This window comes from Chionomys nivalis, chromosome 7, assembly GCF_950005125.1.
Source record: "Chionomys nivalis chromosome 7, mChiNiv1.1, whole genome shotgun sequence".
Taxonomy (NCBI): Eukaryota; Metazoa; Chordata; class Mammalia; order Rodentia; family Cricetidae; genus Chionomys; species Chionomys nivalis.
The window spans coordinates 65,788,183-65,802,938 of NC_080092.1; the positions used below are offsets into that span (position 1 = coordinate 65,788,183).

At 38.9% G+C, this 14,756-nt stretch overlaps 2 protein-coding genes across 2 annotated transcripts in view; one reads left to right on the plus strand and one right to left on the minus strand.

Annotated features, from left to right (window-relative positions):
* Positions 1 to 14,756, minus strand: part of Usp32 (ubiquitin specific peptidase 32) — a 137,735-nt gene that overhangs the window by 97,957 nt on the left and 25,022 nt on the right. The window contains exon 2 of the mRNA XM_057774344.1: positions 1,259 to 1,386. Within this exon, the coding sequence (XP_057630327.1) occupies positions 1,259 to 1,386 (128 nt within the window). The remainder of the gene's footprint in view (positions 1 to 1,258; positions 1,387 to 14,756) is intronic.
* Positions 5,008 to 6,152, plus strand: LOC130877244 (glyceraldehyde-3-phosphate dehydrogenase-like). Its single transcript, XM_057774345.1, has one exon. The coding sequence runs from the start codon at positions 5,067 to 5,069 to the stop codon at positions 6,066 to 6,068; it is 1,002 nt and encodes a 333-aa protein (XP_057630328.1). The 5' UTR covers positions 5,008 to 5,066; the 3' UTR covers positions 6,069 to 6,152.

Genomic DNA, 14,756 nt, shown 5'->3' on the forward strand with positions numbered 1-14,756 from the left:
TGGTCTACAGAATGAGTTCCAGGACAGGCTCCAAAGCTACACAGAGAAACCCTGTTTCAGGGGGAAAAAAATAAAAAATAAATAAAAACCTGCTAAAAACAATAAAAAAATAGAGAATTAGGGCTGATATTTAATATTAAGCTTAAAATTTCTATCATAATCTTGTTTTATAAATTTTACTTAGTCATACTCAGAATAACAATACATCTGTGCATGTTACTACAAAATAATAAACATTATTTTTAGAAAAAGAATGCTTTCAAACTCAGCATATTTTATTTAAAGATTCTGGTACAATTTAAATAAGAATTTAAGTTCCAATAAGCTTCTATTTCACTTACAGGTTTAATTTTACAGACTCAACTCCATTCAATAAAAATTTATAAAACATACAACATAAAAAGCTAATGTCAGAGATGATATTTAAAATAAGGAGGAAATCATATTAACACTCTATAATTATATATCAGTTGCAAAAGCATCAAAAATGCAAACCTGTGGGTCTTCAGTGTTCCCATTCAAACTTTAAGAATACAGCACATCTAAACTAGGACCTGTTTCCTACTCAGCAAGAAAAATAACTGTGAGGAAAATGAAATCTTGTTTTAAATTTTTAAACTTTATGTGAATTGGTGTAAAGGTATCAGATCCCCTGGAACTAGGGTTACAGAGAGTTGTAAGCTGCCTTCTGGGTCCTGGGAATTGAACCTGGATCTGGAAGAATAGGCAGTGCCATTAACCACTGAGCCATCTCTCCAGTCCCAAGATGAAATCTTTTAAGAAGACACTCCTGCAAAATTTTAAAAGCAGATAGACAAGAACACAGGGAGGTAAGCTGAAGCTTATAAACCAAGCTTTTAGGTAATGAAGGCATAAGGATAAGGAGTTCAAGGCAAGCCTCAGCTATACCATGAGTTGGGAGCCAGTCTGAGCTATATGACAGACCCTGTCTCAAAGCAAAACATTTAATAACAGAAAAAGAATTAAAATAGGGTGCTGGAAAGATGGCTCAGCAGTTAAGAGCACTGATATTCTTCCAAAGGATCTGGGTTCAATTCCCAGCATCCACATAGTGGCTCACAGCCATCCAAAACTCTCCTCTGTGTACTGCACATACATGGCGCATAGTGAACAGGCAGACAAAATATCCATACACATAAAAATAAATAAATATTAAAAAACTGAAAAAAAAATACCTTGAAAAAGAAATTTAAACTGGTATAGAACTATGAGAGGAACCAAGCACCATAAAGATTACCTCAGCAACTTTAGGAGGCACTCCATCCCCAAGCACTTCCCTGATGAAGCAGTGCTGACTCATGTAATATGAGAGTCCACAGGTCCTCTTGAAGGCATCTTTGAGTCGTTTCAGCTCTATATCTGTGACTAGAATTCAGAAACAGAAGATAGGTAAGAAACCAGGAAGGAAAAGATTTTCAAAACAGCTCCTCATAGCCAGATGAGGGCATATACTTATAATCCCAGTATTTGGAGGCTCAGAGAAGAAAGGAGTCTGAAGACAACTTGAGCTACATGGCAAATTCTAGGCCATGTCTTTAAAAACAAACAAAACACTTTTACTCCCAGAGGCAAAGGAATTTCTGAGTTCGAAGACATCCTGGTCTACATGGTGAATTTCAGGACAGCTACAGCTACCTAGAGAAACCAATCTTGTCTCAAAAACTAATAAATTAATAAATACAAAAATAAAGAGGGACTGGGCAGTGGTAGTGCATGCTTTTCATCCCAGCATTTGGGAGGCAGATGCAGGCGGATATCTTTGAGTTTGAGGCCAGCCTGGTCTATAAGAGCAAGTTCCAGGGCAGGCTCCAACGCTACAGAGAAACCCTGTCACAAAAACAAAATAGATAGATAGATAGATAGATAGATAGATAGATAGATAGATAGATAGATAGATAGATAGATAGATAGATAGATAGATAGATAGATAGATAGATAGATAGATAGAAAGATAGAAAGATAGATAGATAGATAGATAGATAGATAGATAGATAGATAGATAGATAGATAGATAGATAGATAGATAGATAGATGACCTTCTAGTTCCTAAGAACAAGCAAATAATTCTTTCAACTAAGTAGCTAAGTAAAGGAACATAATGACATTTAGTCATAATTCTAATATTCTCAAATCTAATCTGTAAAATCTAATTTGTCAAAATTCCTGACCAAATGTTTTCAGAAGACAAAATCTGGGGTTGGCCTGTTGGGTGTGGTGCACTGCTTTAATCCCAGGACAGAAAAAAGGCAAATCCCTGAATTCAAGACCATCCTGGTCTACAGAACATGTTCCAGATTAGACAGGATACACAGAGAAACCCTGTCTTGAAAATCAAACAAAAATAAAAACCCTGGAGCTGGAGAGATGGCTTAGCAGTTAATAGTACTTGATGCTCTTTAAGAAGACTCCAGTTCTATACCTAGCACCTGTACTGTGTCTCACAACCATCTATAACTCCTGTCTCAGCGGATCTGACACCTTTTCTGGCCTTCTCAAGCACTGAACAAATCTGACACACAATCATACCTGCGTGCAAAACACCCATACACTTAAGATTTTTATTTTAAATAAAAAAACAAAACGTTAATATATGCACACAAATTTCCGGCCGGGGAAGCAAAAAGTAGCATACGTGTAAGCCAAATGGCATTAAATTCTGGCTTCAATGCTTTTGGCACTAACATATTCATTTCCTTTGTATCAAAAGTACATTATTTGTACCATGAGTACAAATGTATCTTGTAGAGAACAATTTCCAAGTTTAGATTCTTGCCTGTCAGGTGACTCACAATCTTATCTGTAATTCTTGTTCCAGGGAGAGCCAATGCCTTTGGTCTCCTTGAGCACCTGTACTCACATGCACAAACCTACATGTAATATTTTTAATCTAATTATGAATATATATTATATCAACATATACTAATAAATATATAATGAATATATTCAGAACCAGGCTGGAGAGTTAAAAGCATTGTTACACAATTAAGAGGAAATTATGATCTCAGCAACCATACAGTAAGCTAGGTGTGGTCCCATACCCTTTGTAACACTCCAGCTAGTACTGGAGTGTACAGAAAAAGAGGATCATTGGGGCTTACTGGCCAGAAAAAAATGTTGAGGTCCTGATTCAGTGAGACCCCACTGCAAAAGAATAAGGAAGGAAGTGATACAAAAAGGTATGTGAAGCCGGGCGGTGGTGGCGCACGCCTTTAATCCCAGCACTCGGGAGGCAGAGACAGGCGGATCTCTGTGAGTTCGAGACCAGCCTGGTCTACAAGAGCTAGTTCCAGGACAGGCTCCAAAACTACAGAGAAACCCTGTCTCGAAAAACCAAAAAAAAAAAAAAAAGGTATGTGACACTCTCCTCTGGCCTTTGCATACACAGAAGTACCCCTAAACACAAGTAGGTGTATACTATATATCTACCCCCCACACACACACACAAATACCAAAAGAAAATATTTTTTTAAAAATTACACATCCCATTACTGTAGGCATTTAAGACTTCTTTCACTTTGTACAATAACCTGTCTAAAGAGACAAAAGGGCTGGTGAGATGGCTCAGTGGGCAAAGGCACTTGCTGCAAAAGTCTGGTAGCCTTAGTTTGATCTCTGTAATAATGCAAATAAAGGCAGACTTAGAGAATCAATTCCATAAAGTTGTTCTCTGACTTTGACACAAGATTTGGAATATAGGCTACATGCCAACACCTGTCATGCACAGGCATTGTCTTTGTTTGGTTTCTATTATTGTGATAAAAATACCCCAACCAGAAGGAACTTGAAGAAAATGGTTCCTCTGGCTTACACTGCATCATCAAAGGAGGTCAAGACAGGAACTCAGGGCAGGAACCTGGAGACAAGACCTGAGGCAGAAATCATGGGGGAGCTCAACTTACTGGCTTGCACCCAGGGGTTACTCCGTCTAATTTTTTTTTACATATAACTCAGGACCACCTGACCAGGATAACATCATGCACAAAGTCCCTCAATATCAATCATTAATCAAGAAAATCCCCTCATGCTTGCCCACAGGTCAATCTAATGGGAACATTTTCTCAGTTGAATTTCTTTCTTCCCAGATGACTTTAGCATATGTCAAGTTGACAAGAAATTAAGGCACACACAAACAGTAGTAATAAACAAATTAATAAAAGAGAAATTAATAGTCTTCAATATTAAGTGTTCAATATACAATCCCAATGAAGGCACAAGATGGTTGCTTTGGCTCATGCTAGAATAAACAAAGAGGGCTTCTGGATTCAGGGGAGGATTACATTAATTTTTAAAGGTGAAGCCATGTAAAAGAGTCAAGAGCAAGCCAAACAGAACACTTTACTTCAAAGTGTGGGCTTCTATCATATGCTACTACAGCAAAATAAGGTAAGCTTAAACAAGATGATAATAATAATGATAAAAAGGGGGATGATAAACCTACAACTGTGAAGATTGAATTACAGTTACTCTACTCTGCCACCCAAAAGGGAGGGTACAATCAGCTAAAACTCAGACAAACTCTGGGCCAATTAGAAAGAAGGCACCAAGCGCAGAACACACTCTGAAACAGAACAACCAGGGAGCAAAAAGCAGACCACTATTACAACAGGAAAGCCAACTAAGTTTGGAATATACACAGACAGAAAAATTGGTAGACATGGAAACAATCTAAAAATCACAAGGCTTCCACAATTGGAAACTTGTAGGAAGGCAAAAGTATTAAGTCAAAATAAAAGTCAACTCTATTAAAAGACCAGTGGAAACTTCAGGAAATTACATTTGCTTTTTAATTTCTTGAATTAAAGCTTAGAAAGGTTTGCTAGGAGTCCTCGATATAATCAAAACATTGAATAAAATAAAAATAAAACTGAAGCTAGGCAGTGGTGGCGCACACCTTTAATCCCAGCACTTGGGAGGCAGAGGCAGGCGGATCTCTGTGAGTTAGAGGCCAGCCTGATCTACAAGAGCTCGTTCCAGCTCTCTGCTCCTCCCTGTTCTAGAGACAGCCGCTTCTTTTCGTGCAGTGCCAGCCTCATTCCAGAGACACGATGGTGAAGGTCGGAGTGAACGGATTTGGCCGTATTGGACGCCTGGTTATCAGGGCTGCCTTCACTTCTGGCAAAGTGGAGGTTGTTGCCATCAATGACCCTTTCATCGACCTCAACTACATGGTCTACATGTTCCAGTATGACTCCACCCATGGCAAGTTCAAAGGCACAGTTAAGGCTGAGAATGGGAAGCTTGTCATCAACGGAAAGGCCATCACCATCTTCCAGGAACGAGATCCCGCCAACATCAAATGGGGGGATGCTGGCGCCGAGTATGTTGTGGAGTCGACCGGTGTCTTCACCACCATGGAGAAGGCTGGGGCCCACTTGAAGGGTGGGGCCAAAAGGGTTATCATCTCCGCCCCTTCTGCCGATGCCCCCATGTTTGTGATGGGTGTGAACCATGACAAGTATGACAATTCCCTCAAGATTGTCAGCAACGCTTCCTGCACCACCAACTGCTTAGCCCCCTTGGCCAAGGTCATCCATGACAACTTTGGCATCGTGGAAGGACTCATGACCACAGTCCATGCCATCACGGCCACCCAGAAGACTGTGGATGGCCCCTCTGGGAAGCTGTGGCGAGACGGCCGTGGCGCTGCCCAGAACATCATCCCTGCGTCCACTGGCGCTGCCAAGGCTGTGGGCAAAGTCATCCCAGAGCTGAACGGGAAGCTCACGGGCATGGCCTTCCGTGTTCCTACCCCCAATGTGTCCGTCGTCGATCTGACATGCCGCCTGGAGAAAGCTGCCAAGTATGACGACATCAAGAAGGTGGTGAAGCAGGCATCCGAGGGCCCCCTAAAGACCATCCTGGGCTACACTGAGGACCAGGTTGTCTCCTGTGACTTTAACAGTGACTCCCACTCTTCCACCTTCGATGCTGGGGCTGGCATTGCTCTCAATGACAACTTTGTAAAGCTCATTTCCTGGTACGACAATGAATTTGGCTACAGCAACAGAGTGGTGGACCTCATGGCCTACATGGCCTCCAAGGAGTAAGAAGCCCACCCTGGACCACCCATCCCAGCAAGGACACAGCAAGAGAGAGGCCCTCGGCTGCTGAGCAGTCCCTGTCCTAACTCAACCCTTGACACTGAGCATCTCCCTCACAGTTTCCATCCCAGACCCCAGAATAGCAGGAGGGGCTTAGGGAGCCCTACTCTCTTGAATACCATCAATAAAGTTCATTGCACCCCTAAAAAAAAAAAAAAAAGAGCTCGTTCCAGGACAGGCTTGAAAGAGACAGAGAAACCCTGTCTCAAACAAACAAAAAGCATGAAACTGAAAGAAACCAAAGTTTACAATGTTTAAAACAGAAGAAAATAGAGGAAAAGAATAGTGAAGAAAATTGGTAATGAAAATACAGTAAACTGAAAATATGATCTCCAAAGGCCAGAAAGAAGTTCCTGATAAGCAGTCACAAGGTAGAAAGGGTCAGCAAGATAAAGATGAAAAGGGTTTAGCACACAACTAATCACTCAATAAATATTTGGCATATGTAGGGAGGGCTCCAGGTTCAACAATATGTAGGGCAATGATTAAAAAAGAAAAAAAAACAATAAAATAATTCAAACAGTTAACAAAACATAGCACATTAGAAACTGGACTAACACCTAAAATATACCAACTAAGTACTTTGTTTTTAAATATGAAAACAAAACATAGAACAAAGCTCATGTCATTAATTATAGTAATTAGAGAGAACACTTTTCTACTAGAACTATTAATATTCCTTGAAGATCACAACTCATTAATGCCTTTACTAACAAATTAAGTTGCTTCTGATCTAGTGAAGACAAAAGGAAACTGACTATTAAAATATAATATGGCAAGCTCCACTGCTGGTTACAAATTATTTGAAAACTATTCTTTTTTGTTCAGCATGTTTGAAGTGGAACTATATCTCACTAGTAGAGTACTTGTCTATCATTCTCAAGGCCCTGGGTTAAATTCCCTATGGGCTCAATCACTACAGAATGATGACATCAAACTAATGATCAATAAATTTATTCACTAATAATGAAGGATAAAATGCATATGAAAACCTTTTAAAGTATCTATAATAAGTAAAGAATGTCCATCAATAAAAAGATCAGTTACTCAACAGACTAAAAATATTTCAGACATTAAAATGTTGCCATAGGTCAAAACTTATTAAAACTTTATTTACAAAAAAACTTTATTTACTTAAAATAGTACACAAACATTTAATCAATCAGCAGACAGAAAATGCATAAAATGTTCATTGATTTGCCAAGTACTGGTGACACCAACCTTTAATCCCAGCACTCAGAAGGTAGAGGCAGGTGGATTTCTATGAGTTTGAGAACAGCCTGGTCTACACATCCACTTTAAGCCAGACAGTAATACAAAGCAAGATCCTGTCTCAAACAAATATTCACTGCAGGGCTGGGAAGGTAATTTTAAGGCCTGGAATTTGTCTCTAGAGAACAAGGTGTGAAATGACACAACAAGAAACCTGATGTCTTCCTCTGTCCTCCTTGCAGGTATACAAACATGAAGAGACGGTTGTACGTTGCAAAAAATGTATTCATCACTGCTTTAGATTTGAACATGAATGTTGTCTAAAAGCACTCATGATACTAAATGCATTCTAGCAGTCCATAAAATAGTAAATGAAATCTCCCCTCAAAAAAATAAATTTCAGCTGGGTGGTGGTGGCGCTCGCCTTTAATCCCAGCACTTGGGAGGCAGAGGCAGGCGGATCTCTGTGAGTTCGAGACCAGCCTGGGCTACAAGAGCTAGTTCCAAGACAGGCTCCAAAGCTACAGAGAAGCCCTGTCTCGAAAAACCAAATAAATAAATAAATAAATTTCACGAGCAAGTACGGCTCAATGTTAGAGTACCTATCTAAGACTCACAAAGGCACTGGGTTCTGTTCTCAGCACCATTAAAAAACAACAACAAAAATAAATAAATAAAACAACAACAACAACAACAAAAAGCAATTAAATTAGAAGCAAGCCAGGGGCCACTGGTTTTAAAAGATTAAAGGCCCAATCTGTTATGGTAGTTTACACTTTTAATCCCAGCACCCTGGAATAGAAGCAGGCACATCTACAGAGTGAGTTAGATAGTCCTGACTGTCTACACAGAGAAACCCTGTCTCAAACAAATAAGATGAAACAAGCAAACAAAAAAGATTAAAGACTCAAACTAGATATGGTAGCAAATGTCTTTAATCCCAGCATTTGGGAGGCCAAGGCAAGAGGATCTGGAGTTAGAAATCAACCTGGGCTATATAGCAAAATTGCACATACAGATCAAAAGTTCTGGTTGGAGGAGTAGCTCAGGGGTAGAACACATATTTAGTATATATTGGGTTTCCACCCCCCCCCCCTTAAAAAGAAAAGGGGGGATAAGACCAAAGATCAAAGGTTAATCTGGTAATTCTGTCACATTTACTAAATGTTATAGTTAATCTAGACCTAGCATTGCTCAAAGCATAAAGTACACCTATTTCCTATGTTTATTATAGTTATCTACAAATAAGACTTATGAATCATAGTTAGACTAAAGTCATTTAGAAGTCAATATACACAGATCTTATGAAGACTACCTTATAATAGAAGAATGAAGAATAGGACTTCTTATATTTAATTCATTAATCAAGCACAGGACTGGTGAAGACTTTATTTAATCCAAGACTTCTTTAGAGAGTACTTTTTATTCCTTTTAAAAATACTTAGCTGGGGGAGGGAGGCTGTAGAGACGGCTCAGTAGTTAAGAGCACATGCTGTTCTTCCAGAGGACCAGAACCCACATGGCAGCTTACTACTGTATATAACTCCAAGATCTGACACCTACACAAACATACATGCAGGCAAAATACCAAAGCACATACAATAAAAATAAATTTAAAAAAATACACAATAGAATGTGGTGGTGCACACTATAGTCCCAGTACGCGAATACTTACAAGTCTGAGGCCAGCCTGGTCTTCATAATGAGTGCCAGGACAGCCAGGAGCTACATAGTAAGGCCTTGTTGGATTTTTTTTTTTTTTAAGGGACACTTGACAATTTTGTTGTCTAGTAATTTCTGCTACAAAAGTTATCCAAGCCAGGGATGGTGGTGCATTACCTGTCATCCCAGCACTGGGGAGATACAAGAATAGGGATCAGGAACTCAAGGTCACTCTGAGCTAGAGTGAAACCCTAAGACAAAAATAAAATAAAATAAAATAAAAATAAAAATAAAGCAAACTAGATACATTCAGAGTAACCTACATAGCTATATAAAATACCACAAAAATCAGTAGGCAAATGCATTTGTTGAATCATAATGACAACAGTATATTGAATGCTATGGGAGCTAAAAGACAAAAAAAAACGATCCTACCTTTTAAAATGTCAATAATTTGAGTCTTGTCCCAAGTCAGCCGCTGTTATACCTTTATTCTAGTAGTTCCCCTTTCTAAGTATGCACACATTGTAAAATGATCATTACATTACAGCTAAAATCAACTGCTGAGTATTTAGAGAACTGATGCCCAACACCCCTCCTCCCAACCAAATCATCAAACTCTTCAGCAGGGTGTCCACCTTTTGGCATTGCAACACAATGCAGTCATCTACTCAAGAATTGCACAATAGAGTTGCCAAAAGCATTTTGCCCCCAAAAGAACACATAATTTTACACTAAATTTACAAATTTATGACAGGCTTCACTCACAGCTATCCTGGGCAAAGGACTGGACATACTTGATAGAGGAAGGGCAGGGGAGTTCAAATGCATGATAACATAACACAAGTTTCTACAAAGTAGTAACAAAGGAACTTAACAGTAATAAAAAAAGTGCAAAGGAAATACAGATACAAAACTATTATGAAGGAATCTTGGAAAATGGCAATTCACATGAAAAAATTAAAAAAAACAAAAACAATTAAAAAAACAGAAAAGAAGCCTGGCATGGTGGTATGTACATCTATAATCTCAGCTCTTGCTAGGGAACAAAAGGCAGGAGTATGAAAGCAAGTTTGAGACCAGCAAGGACTAAGTGTAGCAAGATCCTGTCAAAAAACAAACAAACAAAGAGGCCTGAAGAACACGTCCAAAGGCAGGAAGGATGAAGGACATTAGAAATGCTGGGATTATAAATCGAGAAGATGAGAGGTGAGATGTGGAGCTTCAAGAAATGAAAGTATGGGAAACTCTAAGAGTGCTAAAAAATATGTTTGTTTGGGCTCTTAAGCTATTCTTTGAATTATTCTAGAGAAAGGATGAATGTGTAATACAAGTAAAATTTTTTCGAGCCGGGCAGTGGTGGCGCACGCCTTTAATCCCAGAGGCAGAGGTAGGTGGATCTCTGTGAGTTCGAGACCAGCCTGGTCTACAAGAGCTAGTTCCAGGACAGGCTCCAAAGCCACAGAGAAACCCTGTCTTGAAAAAACCAAAAAAAAAAAAAATTTTTTTTCAATGATTCAAATCAAGAAGCTACTGAAAAACTAAATCTGATTTTAATGTTCTATTAAAATGTTTTATGTTCATAGAGACACAACATACTCTATAATAAAAAAAAATGACATTTTGAAAAAGAAAGTCTACAGAGATAAGCAACCCATTTCTTCTCATCCTTTTCATTTTCTGGTAACAGAAGAGAAGAAAGAAAATTCAATGGGGTTTCTATTTGAGACTATGTTTCACCAAAAGAAAATAGGATTGAGGAAATCAGAGTAAGAAATTTAACAGATTTTTTTAAAGATTAAACAATGCACAGAAAATATTAAGCAGAAGAAGTTAATGAAGGAAGTTAGGTCAACACACCCATAATCTCAGCACTCTGGAGCTAATGCAGAGGATTCTGTTTACATAGGCCCCGTTTCAAGAAAGGCGTTGGGGGACCTTAGGTGAAGTAGGTAAAGTGCTTGCTGTACAAGTATAAGGTCCTAAATAAGATTCCCCAGTTCCCACTTTAAAAAGCTGAATATCACAGCACACACCTATAATGCCAGCACCGAGACAGGAGTAAGGCATGGAGACAGAGGAACCCTGAGGCGTGTTCAGTAAGAGACCCTCTCTCAAAAAGGGTGGATAAAAGCACATAAAGGGTGGATAAAGGCACACATAAGCACATCTGTACGCAGATGTACACAAGCCATACATATACAAATAATAAAAGTAATATTACTTTTAAAATAAGAAAGGAGCATGAAAATGACATCAGAATACATTTCACAATTATCCCCAATTTTTTTTTAAAAAAAAAGTCAACACTGGTAAGTCACAAAGCTGTTCAAATTTTCAAATTCAAGGACCATGAGAGAAACGTCAAAATCATGTTATAAGCAGCCTGTAGGATGGAAATACTGTCATAGCCATCTTTTAAAAATATAATCTGGGAGCTGGAGAGATGGCTCAGTGGTTAAGAGCATTGGTTGCTCTTCCAAAGGACCTGGGTTCAATTCCAAGCACCCACATGGCAGCTCACAACTATCTGTAACTCTATATCCAATGGAACCAACACCCTCACACAGATATATACGCAGGCCAAATACCAATATGCATAAAAATTAAATGAATAAAAATGTATAATCTGTCATATACATGGACTTTAAATATTCATATTAATAAACTATTATCATTTAATTAGGTTTTCTTTTTCCATAGGTACCTGAACAATTCACACAATTTCCTTTTACAACCCTATCATGACACCTTAGATATCTAAGTACTAAAGACAGTGGTACCCTACAAAACAGGAGTGCTACTGAAGAGGTCAGCCTTTAATCCCAGCACTCAGGAGGCAGAGGCAAATGAATCTCTGTGAGTTTGAGACCAGCCTGGTCTACAGAGTGAGTCCCAGGACAGGCTGCAAAGCTACACAGAAATTCCCCGTCTTGAAAAACAAACAAACAAAACACTAAAAAACAATGAAATCATGCCACTATTCTTCAAGGAAGACTTATCACACAGGATTAAATCTAGGCAGAGAATTTCCAACGCTTTTGAAAAGTATGATACCAACTAGCAGGAAAAGACAGTGAACAAAACTATGTAAACTGTAGCCTCATCAGGAGAAATCAAATTTCTGTCTGACCATACCTAAATGGCACTATTTCAGGTATAGTACCTAACATAGCCTTAAAAAGGGGGGGGGGGGGAGAATGAGCAGGAACTGTAACCTATTTCTTCATCAAAACAAAGAAATAAAATCTTCAATATTGAAGATTTATCCAAGATCAAGAAGAGAAAACGATCAAGGAAAACATACCCAACCACAAGAAATGAAAAGTACTTAGACCAACCAGCTTTAAATGACTCTGTGATCTACAGTTCTAGGTATATTCTAAGGGATTAATGAAAAAGGAATCTTTTCCCATAGTTAATTGTGGGGGATACTCAATCACACTGTGAATCCCAAGTTTGCATTTGTAGTGATTAAATAAAATTAACCTTGGTTCAAGAGGCTAAGTTAGCAACTAGCTGACAGAAACTAATCATAGAGCATCAGAGGGCATCTTGGAGAAATGAAGAGACACAGAAGTAGTAGAGAAGAGTTTGGAGTGGCCGTGACATTTTCTGGTTTGGCAGAGCCCGAGCACAGGTCTTTCAGGGATGCTAGCAAGGAGAGGGTTAGTTAGTTGTTACTCAGCCTCTCTGAGCTCACAGATTTTCACCCCAGTCTTTGAACCTCAAGTCTTATTTAAAATAGAATGATATTTAGTTAGAGTTACCTTTAGCAGCAGCCAGGGCTGGTGCCTTTGGGAATGGAATTCCCTTCAGGCTGCTGCTAAAGAAGCAGCCGGTAACTGCAGAGTCACAACTGCCGGCTGAAATAGCAGTAGATTAAGGCACAGCCACTGTGCTGAAGATAAAACGACTTCCATAATGAAGTATACTTAACAAGGGAACAGACATGCTATTTGTAGGAAAGGAAAGACTTAAAAAAGAAAAAGAAAAAGTTAAGGAGTTTTCTCATATCTATTTTTCATTTTACGTGTATGGGTGTTTTGCCTGCATGTATGTCTTTAATATTTGTGCACCATGTGTGTGCCTGGTACCTATGGAGGCCAGAAGGTGTCAGATCCTTATAACATTTGTAAACCACCATACAGGTTCTAGGAGTTGAGCATGGGTCCTCTGGAAAGGCAACAAATGCTCTGAACCAATGAGTTATCTCTCTAGTCCCTTGTCACAGGTTTTTGTAGAAAAAGCAAAATCACGGTCTCAAAATTAAAAATAAAATTTAAAAACTCCATTTATAAAGAAAGCTATTTAGGGCTGGGTGATGGTGGCACATACCTTTAATTCCAGCACTTGGAGGGGAGAAGCAGGTAAATCTCAGTGAGTTTGAGGTCAGTCAGGACTTAGACAGAGAAACCCTGTCACGACAAACCAAAGAAAACAACAACAACGACAAAAAATCCCGAAAGACAGCAGAAAGCTATGGAGATGACTTAGTTGGTATGCAAGCATGAGGACCTGACTTTTGATCCCCAGAACCCACTTTAAATGGGTGGGGTATGGGAAGTGAGAAATGGCTCAGGAGTTAAGAGCACTCATTGGCTGTTCTTCCAGAGGACCCACGTTCAATTTAAGCCTCCATATAGTTGCTCACAGCTGCTTTAATTCCAGTCTCAGGGGATCCAACACTTTTTAAAAGTCTGTATGCAGAGATAGATAGATGGAGGCAAAACACCTAAGCAAAAATAAAGTAGAGCTGGGGATGTAGCTCAGTTGTTGAGTACTTGCCTAGCATTCAATCTGCACTCACATGGTGATTCATAACCATCTGTCAATCCAGTTCCAGGGGATCCAAGGCCTTCTTTGGCCTCCAAGAGCACCAGACATGCAGCTGGTACACAAACACACAAGCAAAATACCCATGCACGTTGAAACTGAAAACAAATCTTAAAAGTAAGTAAAAAAATAAATATCCCATTTTTGTTTTTGAAAAGTGTACAATTGGTGCACTACTATTACACTCTAGCTTACATTTCCGAGCAACTCATCTGTAACTCAAAGCAGGAATGGAAGCATAGCAGTTTCTATGGCATTTGGCCTCAATGTTCAAAGACAGTGCTGACAGGATTGGTGTGCGGGAGTCTCTGTGCTGGAAAACTAAAAGTAGCTCTCTTCTACGCTATATTATGAAGTTGTTCTTGGCTTTACCACAGCACACATGGTTAGTGCAGACTGTAAATGGATTGTGGCTCCATATCTTCACCTCACAGACCGCCAGTATCTGTAATCAAAAGGAGCCATGCCAACCTTACAGAGCATCAGTATCCATCTGCCTCTGTTTCTGTTCCCAAGCAGACCGAGTTTCCCTGAATTACATGAAACATTGAACTAACCTAAATATATTCCTTGTTCTTACCACAAATTCTCTTTAATGTATAAAAATGTAAAGGAAAAAACATAGAATAGGATCTTTGTGTAGGAAAACAAAGCTACTTAGTCAATAAATAAAATAGTAATAACAACAAACTTTAGGACACAGATGGAGAAACATTCAAGTTGTACAAGTTTTTTTTCTACAGGAGTGACAGCTCCCATTTTGAAACATGTCAAATATGCCACTATCAAGTTAACTTAAAATAATTTCTGGGGAAGATTATGTCTTTGAAAACTGTAAGAACAGAACATAAATAAAAAAAAGGCACGACTTAGTTTACAGTCAAAGAAAATTTGCTATATGCTTAAATGCTAAAGTAGAATTTT